Raw genomic sequence first — 13,873 nt, forward strand, 5'->3', positions numbered from 1 at the left:
TAAGTCGCGTGGACTTGGGGTGATAGTTTCTTCTATCAAGTCCCCAGGAGAGCCTCTCAAGGTTCTCTCGCTAGAAGACCTTGTGAGCTCCTGCTTCCTTTTGCTAGGAGGTCTGGGGGTACTAGACACAAATCCAAGAGTTTTAAGGTCATTACCCAACAGGACTCTCCCAGGCACGTTATTTTGCACACTTACAGGTATTCTGACAGTCATGTCATTGCACTGGATGAGAGCTGGTAACTGGGGAACCATTTGCAGAGAGCCTCCAGCTAACTTGGTTAAGTGTTTGGGTGCCTTAGCAACATCCTCCACCTTGAAAAAACATTCATCAACCACAGTTATGCTGGCTCCAGTGTCCCTGATGGCAGGGGTTTCCTGCCCATTCACAAGAACACTATCTTTGTAATACGCTTTAGTATTATCTGGGATTGAGTTGTAGACATCTAAGTTCTGTTGTTCCCAAAGACCCAAGGACACTAAAGAAACACTAGCTGAGACTCTCATGGGATCATCAGCTAGTAGCTGAAAGTTTCCACTGGCTATAGGTACTTCATCCACCTGGGAGAAGGCTAAGGAGACAGTGTGGACCTCTGAAGGTTTACCCTTACATCTGGGATATCCGTTCACATGGTCAGTTGACCCACAAACAAAGCATTTACCAAATGCTTTATTGAATGGGGGTTTGTTCTGACCTACATCTGGTTTGGGACCAGAGAGTACACTAGCCTGATTTGGTTTCCCTTGTGGCGTACCCTGGTTATGTTTGGGGCCCTCTTTTGGATTGGAATTATTGGAATTCTCTTTGTTGTCTTTCTTTGGCTGCTTTCCCTGATCCTTCTTCTGAGTTGCCCCAGATTCCTTGTGAGTAGCCCTGTTGGCAACCCACAAGTCAGCAGCCTTAGCTAACTTCCTAGGATCTATCTCCTTTGAATGAGCCAAGTGCTGCCTCAGCTCAGGAGAGCAGACATCAAAAATAGACTCCAACATTACAAGATTCCTCAAACCTTCATAGGTGTTCACTTTGTAACCCTTAACCTAACCATCTATGTATTTCAAACATTCACACACCCAGGTAGCCCAAGGGGTACCGTCATGCTTTTTGAGGGTCCTAAACCTCTTAAGGTACTGGGAAGGGGTCTTCCCAAATCTAGCTATCAAAGCTAGCTTCACACACTCATAAACCTGCTTATCCTCCTCCCCCAACTCCATTACCGCATCACTTGCAACAGGAGGGAGGCTAGAGAAAAGCCAAGGAATCAACTGATTCCCTGAGATACCTTGAAAAACATCAGGTTTAGTCTCATACATACCAATTATTTCCTTTGGCATAGGGGGTCTCTTAGGGCTGGAAGACCTAGAAGACTCTGGGAGAGAAACATTTTCCAAAGACAATTTCTTCATTTCTAGAGCATGAGCCATCTCCATTTCTCTGAGCCTTAATTCTTGATGTTTCATGGCAGTTTGTGCCTCAATACGTTTCACTTCTAATTCAAGTCTAATTTTCTCTAGTGCAATAAACTCAGGAGTAAGTATAGGACCTGTGGGGGTCCCTGTGGACAGAGGTTGTGCTTTCTGAGCAGGCACGGGATTGGCAGGGACTCCTAACAAAGAGTTATCTACTTCTTCTTCAACACTCTCAGAATCAGAAACATCAGTATCCACATTTGCTGGGGGGTAGGCCCTTCTGACCCACTCTTTGTTTTCCCAATAGCTTAGCAACAAGTTCATATGTTTTTCCTTTGCCAGAGAGACTCCTCTCCCTACACATGGTTCTCAAAACCTCAGCAGTGCTCAGCAGTGTAGTTCAAGAGACTCTTCATTGTAGCTTTCCATATTTGACATGATTTTTCAGTTATCAGAATTAGTGGTATTTAACCTTGTGGTTAGTTGACCCTAAGCAATAGCAGCACTCTAAGTGTAATCACTATACTTAAAAATCCTCACCGCTGTACACCAGTGTTAGGCAGAATCCTGGGCAGTGCCCTTAGGGACCACTACACACAATTAAGACTACAGATGACAATACAAGATTACCTTTGGTACAAGCCCGTACTACTAAGTTATAGTGGTAGCAGTAGCGGAGCAGCCAGACTTATCTCAAGATTAAATGAGCAGTAGTAGAGATTACACAAAGGACCACAATTACTGTGACTCAAGCAAACACTGACTCAAGGTTTCAGGTAAAAAATATAAGTACATTTATTTTTAAACCATCTGTTGTAAAACACCTCACTTCTAATACTTTAAAATCACACGTAAAATACACTACACACAACCAATTCCACTTGTTCCAATGAATTCAAGGTAAGTACAGTAGGATTTGACAGACCAGTGTTGCGATACTAACGCGTAACCACGGATAGAAATGCTCACAAAGTTAAAACACACTTTGTACTTTAGAATTTCAAACAAGGGGAAAGGGGATAAAATCACAGGCAAAACTTTTGTCAAGGCAATAGGATCAGATGACTCGTTCAAAGATACAGATAAAAGTCAATAGGCCTGCGCCAGTGTCTATGGAGCAGATGGTCTGTTGCCGAGGATCACACGTTGAACAGTTTGAGATTCGAGATGCCAAGAGTACGTAGATATTGTCAGATGGAAGGAAAAGTTATAAGAGGGAAGGAAGAAAGGACAAGCCTTCATGGAGGAAAAGGGTTCACCCCGATTCCGTACGGTCGGACGGAGAGAACGACCAAATGTGCACAGTACCTTACTCCGTTGAAGAAAGCTGGTGCCATGGCAGTTGTTCCTGGTAGTTCCTGCAGACTCACAGTTCCTGCGGCTTCAGTCGTGGGGACAAGAAGGAGGACATCTGGAGCGATCTGCACTACCCAGGGATGAGGCCAGCAGCAGTGAAAAGGCAACGATGAATATAAAGTGCGCTCCTTTAAATCAGGAGAGGGCTCTACTGAGGGCTATCCGGACCACTACAGCACAGCAGTGATTTCGACCCAGGAGACCCAGGAGAGGATTCTCTGACTGAAGAAAGGGTGAGCTGGTTGATACCACCAGGCTCAAGGGAAGAAGACTCCGGATTGGATCTTCTCTTGTCGTTGAAGGGTAGATAGCTCAGGACTGCAGCAGGGCTTCACCGGGACTAGGGGGGTTGCAGCAGCCGTCTTCTTCTCTGCTTCTCTTCAGTTCTTTGCAGTTCCAGTGGCGACTCTGGCTTCCAAGAGTCCTGCCTTTTATGCCACAATCCCCCATTCACACAGCCTGACTGTCCTCAGCCAATAGACACAAAGTGCGACTTGGGTTTCCAAGGAAACCCTGTGCAGGGTCACAATCGGCAGCGCCAGATCATCCAGCGCCGAACCGGCCGCGCAGGAAGGTCCTGCTCCGCGCGTTGACAACAAAAGCGGGTGTAATCTTGGCTCTGGCACCCCCTCGTGTTGGTGTGTGGGATAGCATGTGCGCTTTGGTCCTGGTGTTCGGCTCTTATCAGCCTTCAATCAGAGAGCGTGCAGGGGCTCTGTCTTATAGTGACACCTCTCTCTCATCCTAGGATCCTGACCAAGTGCTGCTTAGCTGGTCCCCTCTTTTGATTTTTGATGCACCATCCCAAACATATCTGTAAATGTTGCATTCGGCCCACTCAATCCTTATATCTTCATTTTATTGGAGCTATTTGACTCCGTATTCATGAAAGCGTTACACGTTCCTCAAATTTGATAACATTTCCTCCAAATTCTCACTTTATCTTTCTTGCAATAGGTAGCAGTCAGTTTTTTGAAGTCACAAGGTCCACCTTACCATAGCCCCAGCTCTTCAGCCCCCGGCATGACAGCCCCTTGGCACTTCAGCGCCCGGCATGACAACCCCCTTTTTAATCCAGCCCCTGGCACGACAACCCCCGGCGCTTCTGTTTCAAGGTCTTGCCTAAAAGCTTGATCAGACTTTCCAAGGGGATGGATGAGGGTGCAAGAGGGGTTTGCCTCTGTGTTCTCTATGAAGTCCTGATAATATTGAAATGACCACTAGGGGGTGCAAGATCCCGCTGGACTGACTGGTGAGTGTTCAGAGGGCTAGCTTCCACACCACAGCATACGGCCCTCGGCCGCACGCTCGGTCACCCACCAATCTTTGATCATCACTTCCAGAGACTCATCTGGAGAAATGAGCCCAGCTATTGAAGCCAGATCTGGCATATTTCTTCCAGATGTGGAGGCCCCATTTATAATAATAGTAATAAATGTCAAAGTAATCACAACTCTTTCCTTGTATTTAACACAAGCTACGTTTGGCAATTTCCTGTAAATAACAAATATTAACATTAACTAATGTAATGGCACTTCTGAAATTGAAACCTATGGCCATCAAGTTAAACCCAGATCTCCGCGGTGAGGAGTTAACTTACTGAAGTATCTGACTGATGCATTTTGATATTAGGTCTATTGCTCGACCTCCTCTGATCCATTTTGTTTGCTCATTTGTTTACCATTTGTTACCACCAAAATGTAGATGGTAGTTTGAGGGTCAGGCCATATTGGTAGGGTGGGGAGATGTTTATGGACAGTGCAATGGGTGCGAGGGTCTGTTTAAAAACAAATTGGTTTAAAAAATGAGAGAGAAAAATAATTGACCAGTTAAATTCGATAAATAGACATACATCCCTCAGATTGTGTTCTATTCTGACTCTGTATTTCTTCCAGTTCCCATGGTCTCATCAGGAGTACTATGTACAGTTCTTGGGTCCAGGGCTGAAGCAATGTGTCCAGATTTGAACACCTTTTCTGAAGCTCATTTCTGGAGTACAGGATCGGGCTCCAGAGGGCCCATTCACAGAGGATAAAGTCAGTTTAGAGACAGCCCAGTGATAGGCCGACAAAATGATGATTGGTATAAACCTTAAGTCTTATGGGGAGAATCGAATAATCATCTAGTTGCAGGTAAGGGCATGTAAGAGGGGCATCAGAATTCATGAAGGGTTCAAAACAGCACACGAGGCTGAGCCTTTAAGATGAAGGGCACTGCTACAAGAAGACTTCATGATAGGAGATTGAGGGAGCACTGCTAGAAGTGGACATCATGAGAGAAGATGAAGGGAGAGCACTGCTAGAAGTAGACCTCATGAGAGATCAAGGAACGGAGAGCACAGCTAGAAGTGGACCTCATGAGAGAACATGAAGGGAGAGCACTGCTAGGATTGGAACTCATGAGAGAAGATGAAGGGAGGGCACTGCTAGAAGTAGACCTCATGAGAGATCAAGGAACGGAGAGCACAGCTAGAAATAGACCTCATGAGAGAGGATGAAGGGAGAGCACTGCTAGAATTAGAACTCATGAGAGAAGATGAAGGGAGGGCACTGCTAGAAGTAGACCTCATGACAGGAGACCAAAGGAGGGCACTGCTTGAAGTAGACCTCATGAGAGAACATGAAGGGAGAGCACAGCTAGAAGTGGACCTCATGAGAGAACATGAAGGGAGAGCACTGCTAGAATTAGAACTCATGAGAGAAGATGAAGGGAGAGCACTGCTAGAAGTAGACCTCATGAGAGAAGATGAAGGGAGAGCACTGCTAGAATTAGAACTCATGAGAGAAGATGAAGGGAGGGCACTGCCAGAAGTAGACCTCATGACATGAGACCAAAGGAGGGCACTGCTTGAAGTAGACCTCATGAGAGAAGATGAAGGGAGAGCACTGCTAGAAGTGGACCTCATGAGAGAAGATGAAGGGAGAGCACTGCTAGAATTAGAACTCATGAGAGAAGATGAAGGGAGAGCACTGCTAGAAGTAGACCTCATGAGAGAAGATGAAGGGAGAGCACTGCTAGAATTCGAACTCATGAGAGAAGATGAAGGGAGGGCACTGCCAGAAGTAGACCTCATGACAGGAGACCAAAGGAAGGCACTGCTTGAAGTAGACCTCATGAGAGAAGATGAAGGGAGAGCACTGCTAGAAGTGGACCTCATGAGAGAAGATGAAGGGAGAGCACTGCTAGAAGTAGACCTCATGAGAGATCAAGGAACGGAGAGCACAGCTAGAAATAGACCTCATGAGAGAAGATGAAGGGAGAGCACTGCTAGAATTAGAACTCATGAGAGAAGATGAAGGGAGGGCACTGCTAGAAGTAGACCTCATGACAGGAGACCAAAGGAGGGCACTGCTTGAAGTAGACCTCATGAGAGAACATGAAGGGAGAGCACAGCTAGAAGTGGACTTCATGAGAGAACATGAAGGGAGAGCACTGCTAGAAGTAGAACTCATGAGAGAAGATGAAGGGAGAGCACTGCTAGAAGTAGACCTCATGAGAGAAGATGAAGGGAGAGCACTGCTAGAATTAGAACTCATGAGAGAAGATGAAGGGAGGGCACTGCCAGAAGTAGACCTCATGACATGAGACCAAAGGAGGGCACTGCTTGAAGTAGACCTCATGAGAGAAGATGAAGGGAGAGCACTGCTAGAAGTGGACCTCATGAGAGAAGATGAAGGGAGAGCACTGGTAGAATTAGAACTCATGAGAGAAGATGAAGGGAGAGCACTGCTAGAAGTAGACCTCATGAGAGAAGATGAAGGGAGAGCACTGCTAGAATTAGAACTCATGAGAGAAGATGAAGGGAGGGCACTGCCAGAAGTAGACCTCATGACAGGAGACCAAAGGAGGGCACTGCTTGAAGTAGACCTCATAGGAGAAGATGAAGGGAGAGCACTGCTAGAAGTGGACCTCATGAGAGAAGATGAAGGGAGAGCACTGCTAGAAGTAGACCTCATGAGAGATCAAGGAACAGAGAGCACAGCTATAAATAGACCTCATGAGAGAAGATGAAGGGAGAGCACTGCTAGAATTAGAACTCATGAGAGAGGATGAAGGGAGGGCACTGCCAGAAGTAAACCTCATGACAGGAGACAAAGGAGGGCACTGCTTGAAGTAGACCTCATGAGAGAACATGAAGGGAGAGCACAGCTAGAAGTGGACCTCATGAGAGAACATGAAGGGAGAGCACTGCTAGAATTAGAACTCATGGGAGAAGATGAAGGGAGAGCACTGCTAGAAGTAGACCTCATGAGAGAAGATGAAGGGAGGGCACTGCCAGAAGTAGACCTCATGACAGGAGACCAAAGGAGGGCACTGCTTGAAGTAGACCTCATGAGAGAAGATGAAGGGAGAGCACTGCTAGAAGTGGACCTCATGAGAGAAGATGAAGGGAGAGCACTGCTAGAAGTAGACCTCATGAGAGATCAAGGAACGGAGAGCACAGCTAGAAATAGACCTCATGAGAGAACATGAAGGGAGAGCACTGCTAGAATTAGAACTCATGAGAGAAGATGAAGGGAGGGCACTGCCAGAGGTAGACCTCATGACAGGAGACCAAAGGAGGGCACTGCTTGAAGTAGACCTCATGAGAGAAGATGAAGGGAGAGCACTGCTAGAAGTGGACCTCATGAGAGAAGATGAAGGGAGAGCACTGCTAGAAGTAGACCTCATGAGAGATCAAGGAACGGAGAGCACAGCTAGAAATAGACCTCATGAGAGAAGATGAAGGTAGAGCACTGCTAGAATTAGAACTCATGAGAGAAGATGAAGGGAGGGGACTGCCAGAAGTAGACCAGACCTCATGACAGGAGACCAAAGGAAGGCAATGCTTGAAGTAGACCTCATAAGAGAACATGAAGGGAGAGCACAGCTAGAAGTGGACCTCATGAGAGAACATGAAGGGAGAGCACTGCTAGAATTGGAACTCATGCGAGAAAATGAAGGGAGGGCACTGCTAGAAGTAGACCTCATGAGAGATCAAGGAACGGAGAGCACAGCTAGAAATAGACCTCATGAGAGAAGATGAAGGGAGAGCACTGCTAGAATTAGAACTTATGAGAGAAGATGAAGGGGGGCACTGCTAGAAGTAGACCTCATGACAGGAGACCAAAGGGGGGCACTGCTTGAAGTAGGCCTCATGAGAGAACATGAAGGGTGAGCACAGCTAGAAGTGGACCTCATGAGAGAACATGAAGGGAGAGCACTGCTAGAATTAGAACTCATAAGAGAAGATGAAGGGAGAGCACTGCTAGAAGTAGACCTCATGTGAGAAGATGAAGGGAGAGCACTGCTAGAATTAGAACTCATGAGAGAAGATGAAGGGAGGGCACTGCCAGAAGTAGACCTCATGACATGAGACCAAAGGAGGGCACTGCTTGAAGTAGACCTCATGAGAGAAGATGAAGGGAGAGCACTGCTAGAAGTGGACCTCATGAGAGAAGATGAAGGGAGAGCACTGCTAGCCGTAGACCTCATGAGAGATCAAGGAACGGAGAGCACAGCTAGAAATAGACCTCATGAGAGAAGATGAAGGGAGAGCACTGTTAGAATTAGAACTCATGAGAGAAGATGAAGGGAGGGCACTGCCAGAAGTAGACCTCATGACAGGAGACCAAAGGAGGCCACTGCTTGAAGTAGACCTCATGAGAGAACATGAAGGGAGAGCACAGCTAGAAGTGGACCTCATGAGAGAACATGAAGGGAGTGCACAGCTAGAAGTAGACCTCATGAGAGAACATGGAGAGCACAGCTAGAAGTAGATCTCATGAGAGAAGATGAAGGGAGAGCACAGCTAAAAGTAGACCTCATGAAAGAAGATGAAGGGAGTGCACCGCTAGAAGTAGATCTCATGAGAGAAGATGAAGGGAGAGCACAGCTAGAAGTAGACCTTATGAGAGAACATGAAGGGAGTGCACAGCTAGAAGTAGACCTCATGAGAGAACATGAAGGGAGTGCACAGCTAAAAGGAGACCTCATGAAAGAAGATGAAGGGAGTGCACCGCTAGAAGTAGATCTCATGAGAGAAGATGAAGGGAGAGCACAGCTAGAAGTAGACCTTATGAGAGAACATGAAGGGAGTGCACAGCTAGAAGTAGACCTCATGAGAGAACATGAAGGGAGAGCACTGCTAGAGGTAGATCTCATGAGAGAAGATGAAGGGAGGGCGCTGCCAGAAGTAGACCTCATGACAGGAGACCAAAGGAGGGCACTGCTTGAAGTAGACCTCATGAGAGAACACGAACGGAGAGCACAGCTAGAAGTGGACCTCATGAGAGAACATGAAGGAACAGCACAGCTAGAAGTGGACCTCATGAGAGAACATGAAGGGAGTGCACAGCTAGAAGTAGATCTCATGAGAGAAGATGAAGGGAGAGCACAGCTAGAAGTAGACCTCATGAGAGACCATGAAGGGAGTGCACAGCTAGAAGTAGACCTCATGAGAGAAGATGAAGGGAGAGCACTGTTAGAATTAGAACTCATGAGAGAAGATGAAGGGAGGGCACTGCCAGAAGAAGACCTCATGACAGGAGACCAAAGGAGGCCACTGCTTGAAGTAGACCTCATGAGAGAACATGAAGGGAGAGCACAGCTAGAAGTGGACCTCATGAGAGAACATGAAGGGAGTGCACAGCTAGAAGTAGACCTCATGAGAGAACATGGAGAGCACAGCTAGAAGTAGATCTCATGAGAGAAGTTGAAGGGAGAGCACAGCTAGAAGTAGACCTCATGAGAGAACATGAAGGGAGTGCACAGCTAAAAGTAGACCTCATGAATGAAGATGAAGGGAGTGCACCGCTAGAAGTAGATCTCATGAGAGAAGATGAAGGGAGAGCACAGCTAGAAGTAGACCTCATGAGAGAACATGAAGGGAGTGCACAGCTAGAAGTAGACCTCATGAGAGAACATGAAGGGAGAGCACTGCTAGAGGTAGATCTCATGAGAGAAGATGAAGGGAGGGCACTGCCAGAAGTAGACCTCATGACAGGAGACCAAAGGAGGGCACTGCTTGAAGTAGACCTCATGAGAGAACACGAAGGGAGAGCACAGATAGAAGTGGACCTCATGAGAGAACATGAAGGAACAGCACAGCTAGAAGTGGACCTCATGAGAGAACATGAAGGGAGTGCACAGCAAGAAGTAGATCTCATGAGAGAACATGAAGGGAGAGCACAGCTAGAAGTAGATCTCATGAGAGAAGATGAAGGGAGAGCACAGCTAGAAGTAGACTTCATGAGAGACCATGAAGGGAGTGCACAGCTAGAAGTAGACCTCATGGGAGAAGTTGAAGAGAGTGCACCACTAGAAGTAGACCTCATGAGAGAAGATGAAGGGAGAGCACAGCTAGAAGTAGACCTCATGAGAGAACATGAAGGGAGTGCACAGCTAGAAGTAGACCTCATGAGAGAACATGAAGTGAGAGCACTGCTAGAAGTAGACCTCATGAGAGAGGATGAAGGGAGTACACCACTAGAAGTAGACCTCATGAGAGAAGATGAAGGGAGTGCACCTCTAGAATTAGATCTCATGAGAGAAGATGAAGGGAGAGCACAGCTAGAAGTAGACCTCATGAGAGAAGATGAAGGGAGAGCACTGCTAGAAATAGATCGCATGAGAGAAGATGAAGGGAGGGCACAGCCAGAGGTAGACCTCATGACAGGAGACCAAAGGAGGGCCCTGCTTGAAGTAGACCTCATGAGAGAACATGAAGGGAGAGCACAGCTAGAAGTGGGCCTCATGAGAGAGCATGAAGGGAGTGCACAGCTAGAAGTAGACCACATGAGAAAACATGAAGGGAGAGCACTGCTAGAAGTAGACCTCATGAGAGAAGATGAAGGGAGTGCACCGCTAGAAGTAGATCTCATGAGAGAAGATGAAGGGAGAGCACCGCTAGAAGTAGATCTCATGAGGGAAGATGACAGGAGAGCACAGCTAGAAGTAGACCTCATGAGAGAAGATGAAGGGAGAGCACAGCTAGAAGTAGATCCCATGAGAGAAGATGAAGGGATAGCACTGCTAGAAGTATATCTCATGAGAGAACATGAAGGGAGAGCACAGCTAGAAGTGGGCCTCATGAGAGAGCATGAAGAGAGTGCACAGCTAGAAGTAGACCACATGAGAAAATATGAAGGGAGAGCACTGCTAGAAGGAGATCTCATGAGAGAAGATGAAGGGAGAGCACCGCTAGAAGTAGATCTCATGAGGGAAGATGACGGGAGAGCACAGCTAGAAGTAGACCTCATGAGAGAAGATGAAGGGAGAGCACAGCTAGAAGTATATCTCATAAGAGAAAATGAAGGGCGAGCACAGCACAGCTAAAAGGTGAACTCATGAAAAAATATGAAGGGAGGACACTGCTAGAAGAAGACCTCATGAGAAAAAATGAAGGGAAGGCACTGCTAGAAGTGTACCTCATGAGAGAAGATGAAGGGAGAGCACTGATAGAAGTAGATCTCATGAGAGAAGATGAAGGGCGAGCACACCACAGCTAAAAGGTGAACTCATGAAAGAATATGAAGGGAGGGCACTGCTAGAAGAAGACCTCATGAGAAAAAATGAAGGGAAGGCACTGCTAGAAGAAGATCTCATGAGAGAAGATGAAGGGAGCGCACCGCTAGAAGTAGACCTCATGAGAGAAGATGAAGGGAGAGCACAGCCAGAAGTAGTCCTCATGATCGGAGACCAAGGGAGGACACTGCTAGAAGTAGATCTCATAAGAGAAGATGAAGGGAGGGCACTGCTAGACGTAGACCTCATTATAGGGGACCAAGGGAGAGCACTGCTAGAAGTAGAACTCACAGTTGGAGGAAAAGGCGGACCTATTGTTAGCTTGTGCTGTTCCCGGGAGGACCGAATTACCTGCTACGCAGGGATTTTCAAATATGTATGCTTTTCACGGAGAGCCATGCGGAGTGTGGCTGAGTGCTCAGAGTTGGAGGCAGTTTAAGGCGGTGAGCGAAACGGTGAATACCGACTCTGTTATATACACTACTCTAACTTTATCCTGTTTCAATGCACAATCTCCACGTGTTAAACCATATATGATCTCAGGAGTTGATCATACCCTCATGTATGCACCACGAGCATCCCACCCCAGTATGACAGGTGTTTACAATCCGCGGGCAACACAGTATTTGAAACCCTGCCTGAATCACAAGCAGCTCACCAATCTGCATCTAAAAATATCTAGTCACAAACTCTCTGCCCGAAGATTTACTTCACTGTGCATCTGCTTTGAATGTTTTAACGTGTACTGATGATGCCTTTCTGCCTCCCGAGTAGCAAACCTGGTTCCAGCAAAGCAGTAAAAAAGGCTTCCATGCTCACGAAAATCACTGACTTTACCCTACCGCTGGTACGAGCACTAATGTGTGTAAGATTCCAAAACCTTCTCACAACCTTCAAAAATCTGCGCCCGTTCATCAGGGTATATGAAAATGTTTTAATGATGTGAGTTTGCTAGACCTGGATCTAACCAGTGAGATCTCTGAAGACTCTTGAACTGATAAGGTATCCTCAAATAAAAAGCCAAGCTTGACTAGACGCTCAACAGTTATATCACAAGACTTTCCGTCTTTTCTGACAGAACATCAACCTTTGCCAGAAGTTGACTCATCATTAATGAACAGCTCTGCCTCAGCATCTCATCTCCATCACAGTCTATGCGATTTAGACGGCACAGTAAAACTCACAGCTCAGCCCTTCGTCAATTTATATGATAACATCAAGGCGCAACTTCCACTCTACTAAATAAACGTTCCATCGAAAAAGAGCTAAAGATTGAAAGAAACAAGGCAGTCATAATTTGGTGGAATTGGAATTTATAGACCAGTCATCTAACAAAGAAGTAAAAGCTGATTTACCACTGGTTCACTCTCAAATACATTATGATCCTCCCTTATTCGGGCAGAAGAAGGATTCTAAAGCAATCTGTTCAGTGGGATGTCAAACTGACAACTTACTGAATCTACACAATTCAGAAGAACCTATAAATATGGAGAGATTTTCAAATGTAAGCTCTACTGCGTTCACTAAAACACTTAATACCAATCAAAATGTGCAAATTAGTTCTATGAGGTACACATCAAATCAAACGACGGAGCAACCACTATTGGAATTTATCTTGCAACCTAATAACGATATTGTATTAAATCGCTCCAATGTTCTAAAAGTCTTTCATGACGTCCCATGTCTCTGCCTCATAACCTCTAAGGACATTGGATGAATTTGAATCAATTAGAGAAATGGGTTATGAACATTCTATATTTTATGGTAATAAAACAACTTCACTGGACTCTAGTAGTACAAACCAAATTCAAGCGAGTAAAGAGTGAAATGAGGAATTTCTAAAAGTCTGGTGCTATGAGGGTCCCATAGAAAGACATTCAGTCGAACTAGTAAACATCTCCTCTAACACTAAGTAGAATCAAGAGGATTGGTCCTCTCTGGCCATACCTTATCAAAGAATGTCAACAGATTGTGAGACAAACATATTTGATTGTTTAAGTAATTTACACTTTTATCGTAGAACTTGAGGGGCTTCATTAATTTCTTCAGTATTAATGTGTTATGTCAGGAACTTAGCAAATACAATGTATTACCATTTCAAGACGTCTGGTTACAAACTCCAATGTTTTTGATTGATACATTGTATCCTAACAACTTACTACACCTTCTGAAGGAGGCAGACCTTCGGGTGGTCTGATCACACACATCAAAAATAATAATCTCACTAAATGTGAAATTGCTGTGAACTCACACTATGGAATTGTGGCAGTGAAGATCACTTTTGAGGCTGGATCGCTTACTAAATCAATATTGATTTTGAATATCTATATGAAACCATTCGAAATCCACTGCAGCTTCGACAAACGTATATGGAGGAAAAGATAAACCGAAACATTATTATAGCAGGAGATTTTCATTCAGATTATAAAGCTGCATTGGATGACAAATATTCTATTATGATTCCACCCCAGACACATAAATCTAATAAGTATACAACTGGTAAAAAAAATGATTGATTTATTTGATGACTGTGAGCTACAAATCACTACTGGAAATGTCTGCTGTGATATCCCTAGCAAGTGTACTTGGAGATATAGTAATACGGCAA

The 13,873-nt window shown here is 45.5% G+C and overlaps 1 protein-coding gene across 1 annotated transcript; it reads left to right on the forward strand.

The window, feature by feature from the left end:
• Nucleotides 1-9,444: 9,444 nt before the first annotated feature.
• Nucleotides 9,445-11,076, forward strand: LOC138528201 (golgin subfamily A member 6-like protein 22). Its single transcript, XM_069639654.1, has one exon. The coding sequence runs from the start codon at nucleotides 9,445-9,447 to the stop codon at nucleotides 11,074-11,076; it is 1,632 nt and encodes a 543-aa protein (XP_069495755.1).
• Nucleotides 11,077-13,873: the final 2,797 nt, after the last annotated feature.

Source organism: Ambystoma mexicanum, chromosome 7q (genome assembly GCF_040938575.1).
Source record: "Ambystoma mexicanum isolate Mex_15411 chromosome 7q, UKY_AmexF1_1, whole genome shotgun sequence".
Classification (NCBI taxonomy): Eukaryota; Metazoa; Chordata; class Amphibia; order Caudata; family Ambystomatidae; genus Ambystoma; species Ambystoma mexicanum.

What these genes read in the sequence shown, in the direction of transcription:
- LOC138528201 (XM_069639654.1), top strand. Translation starts at nt 9,445, where the DNA reads ATGAGAGAAGTTGAAGGGAGAGCACAGCTAGAAGTAGACCTCATGAGA.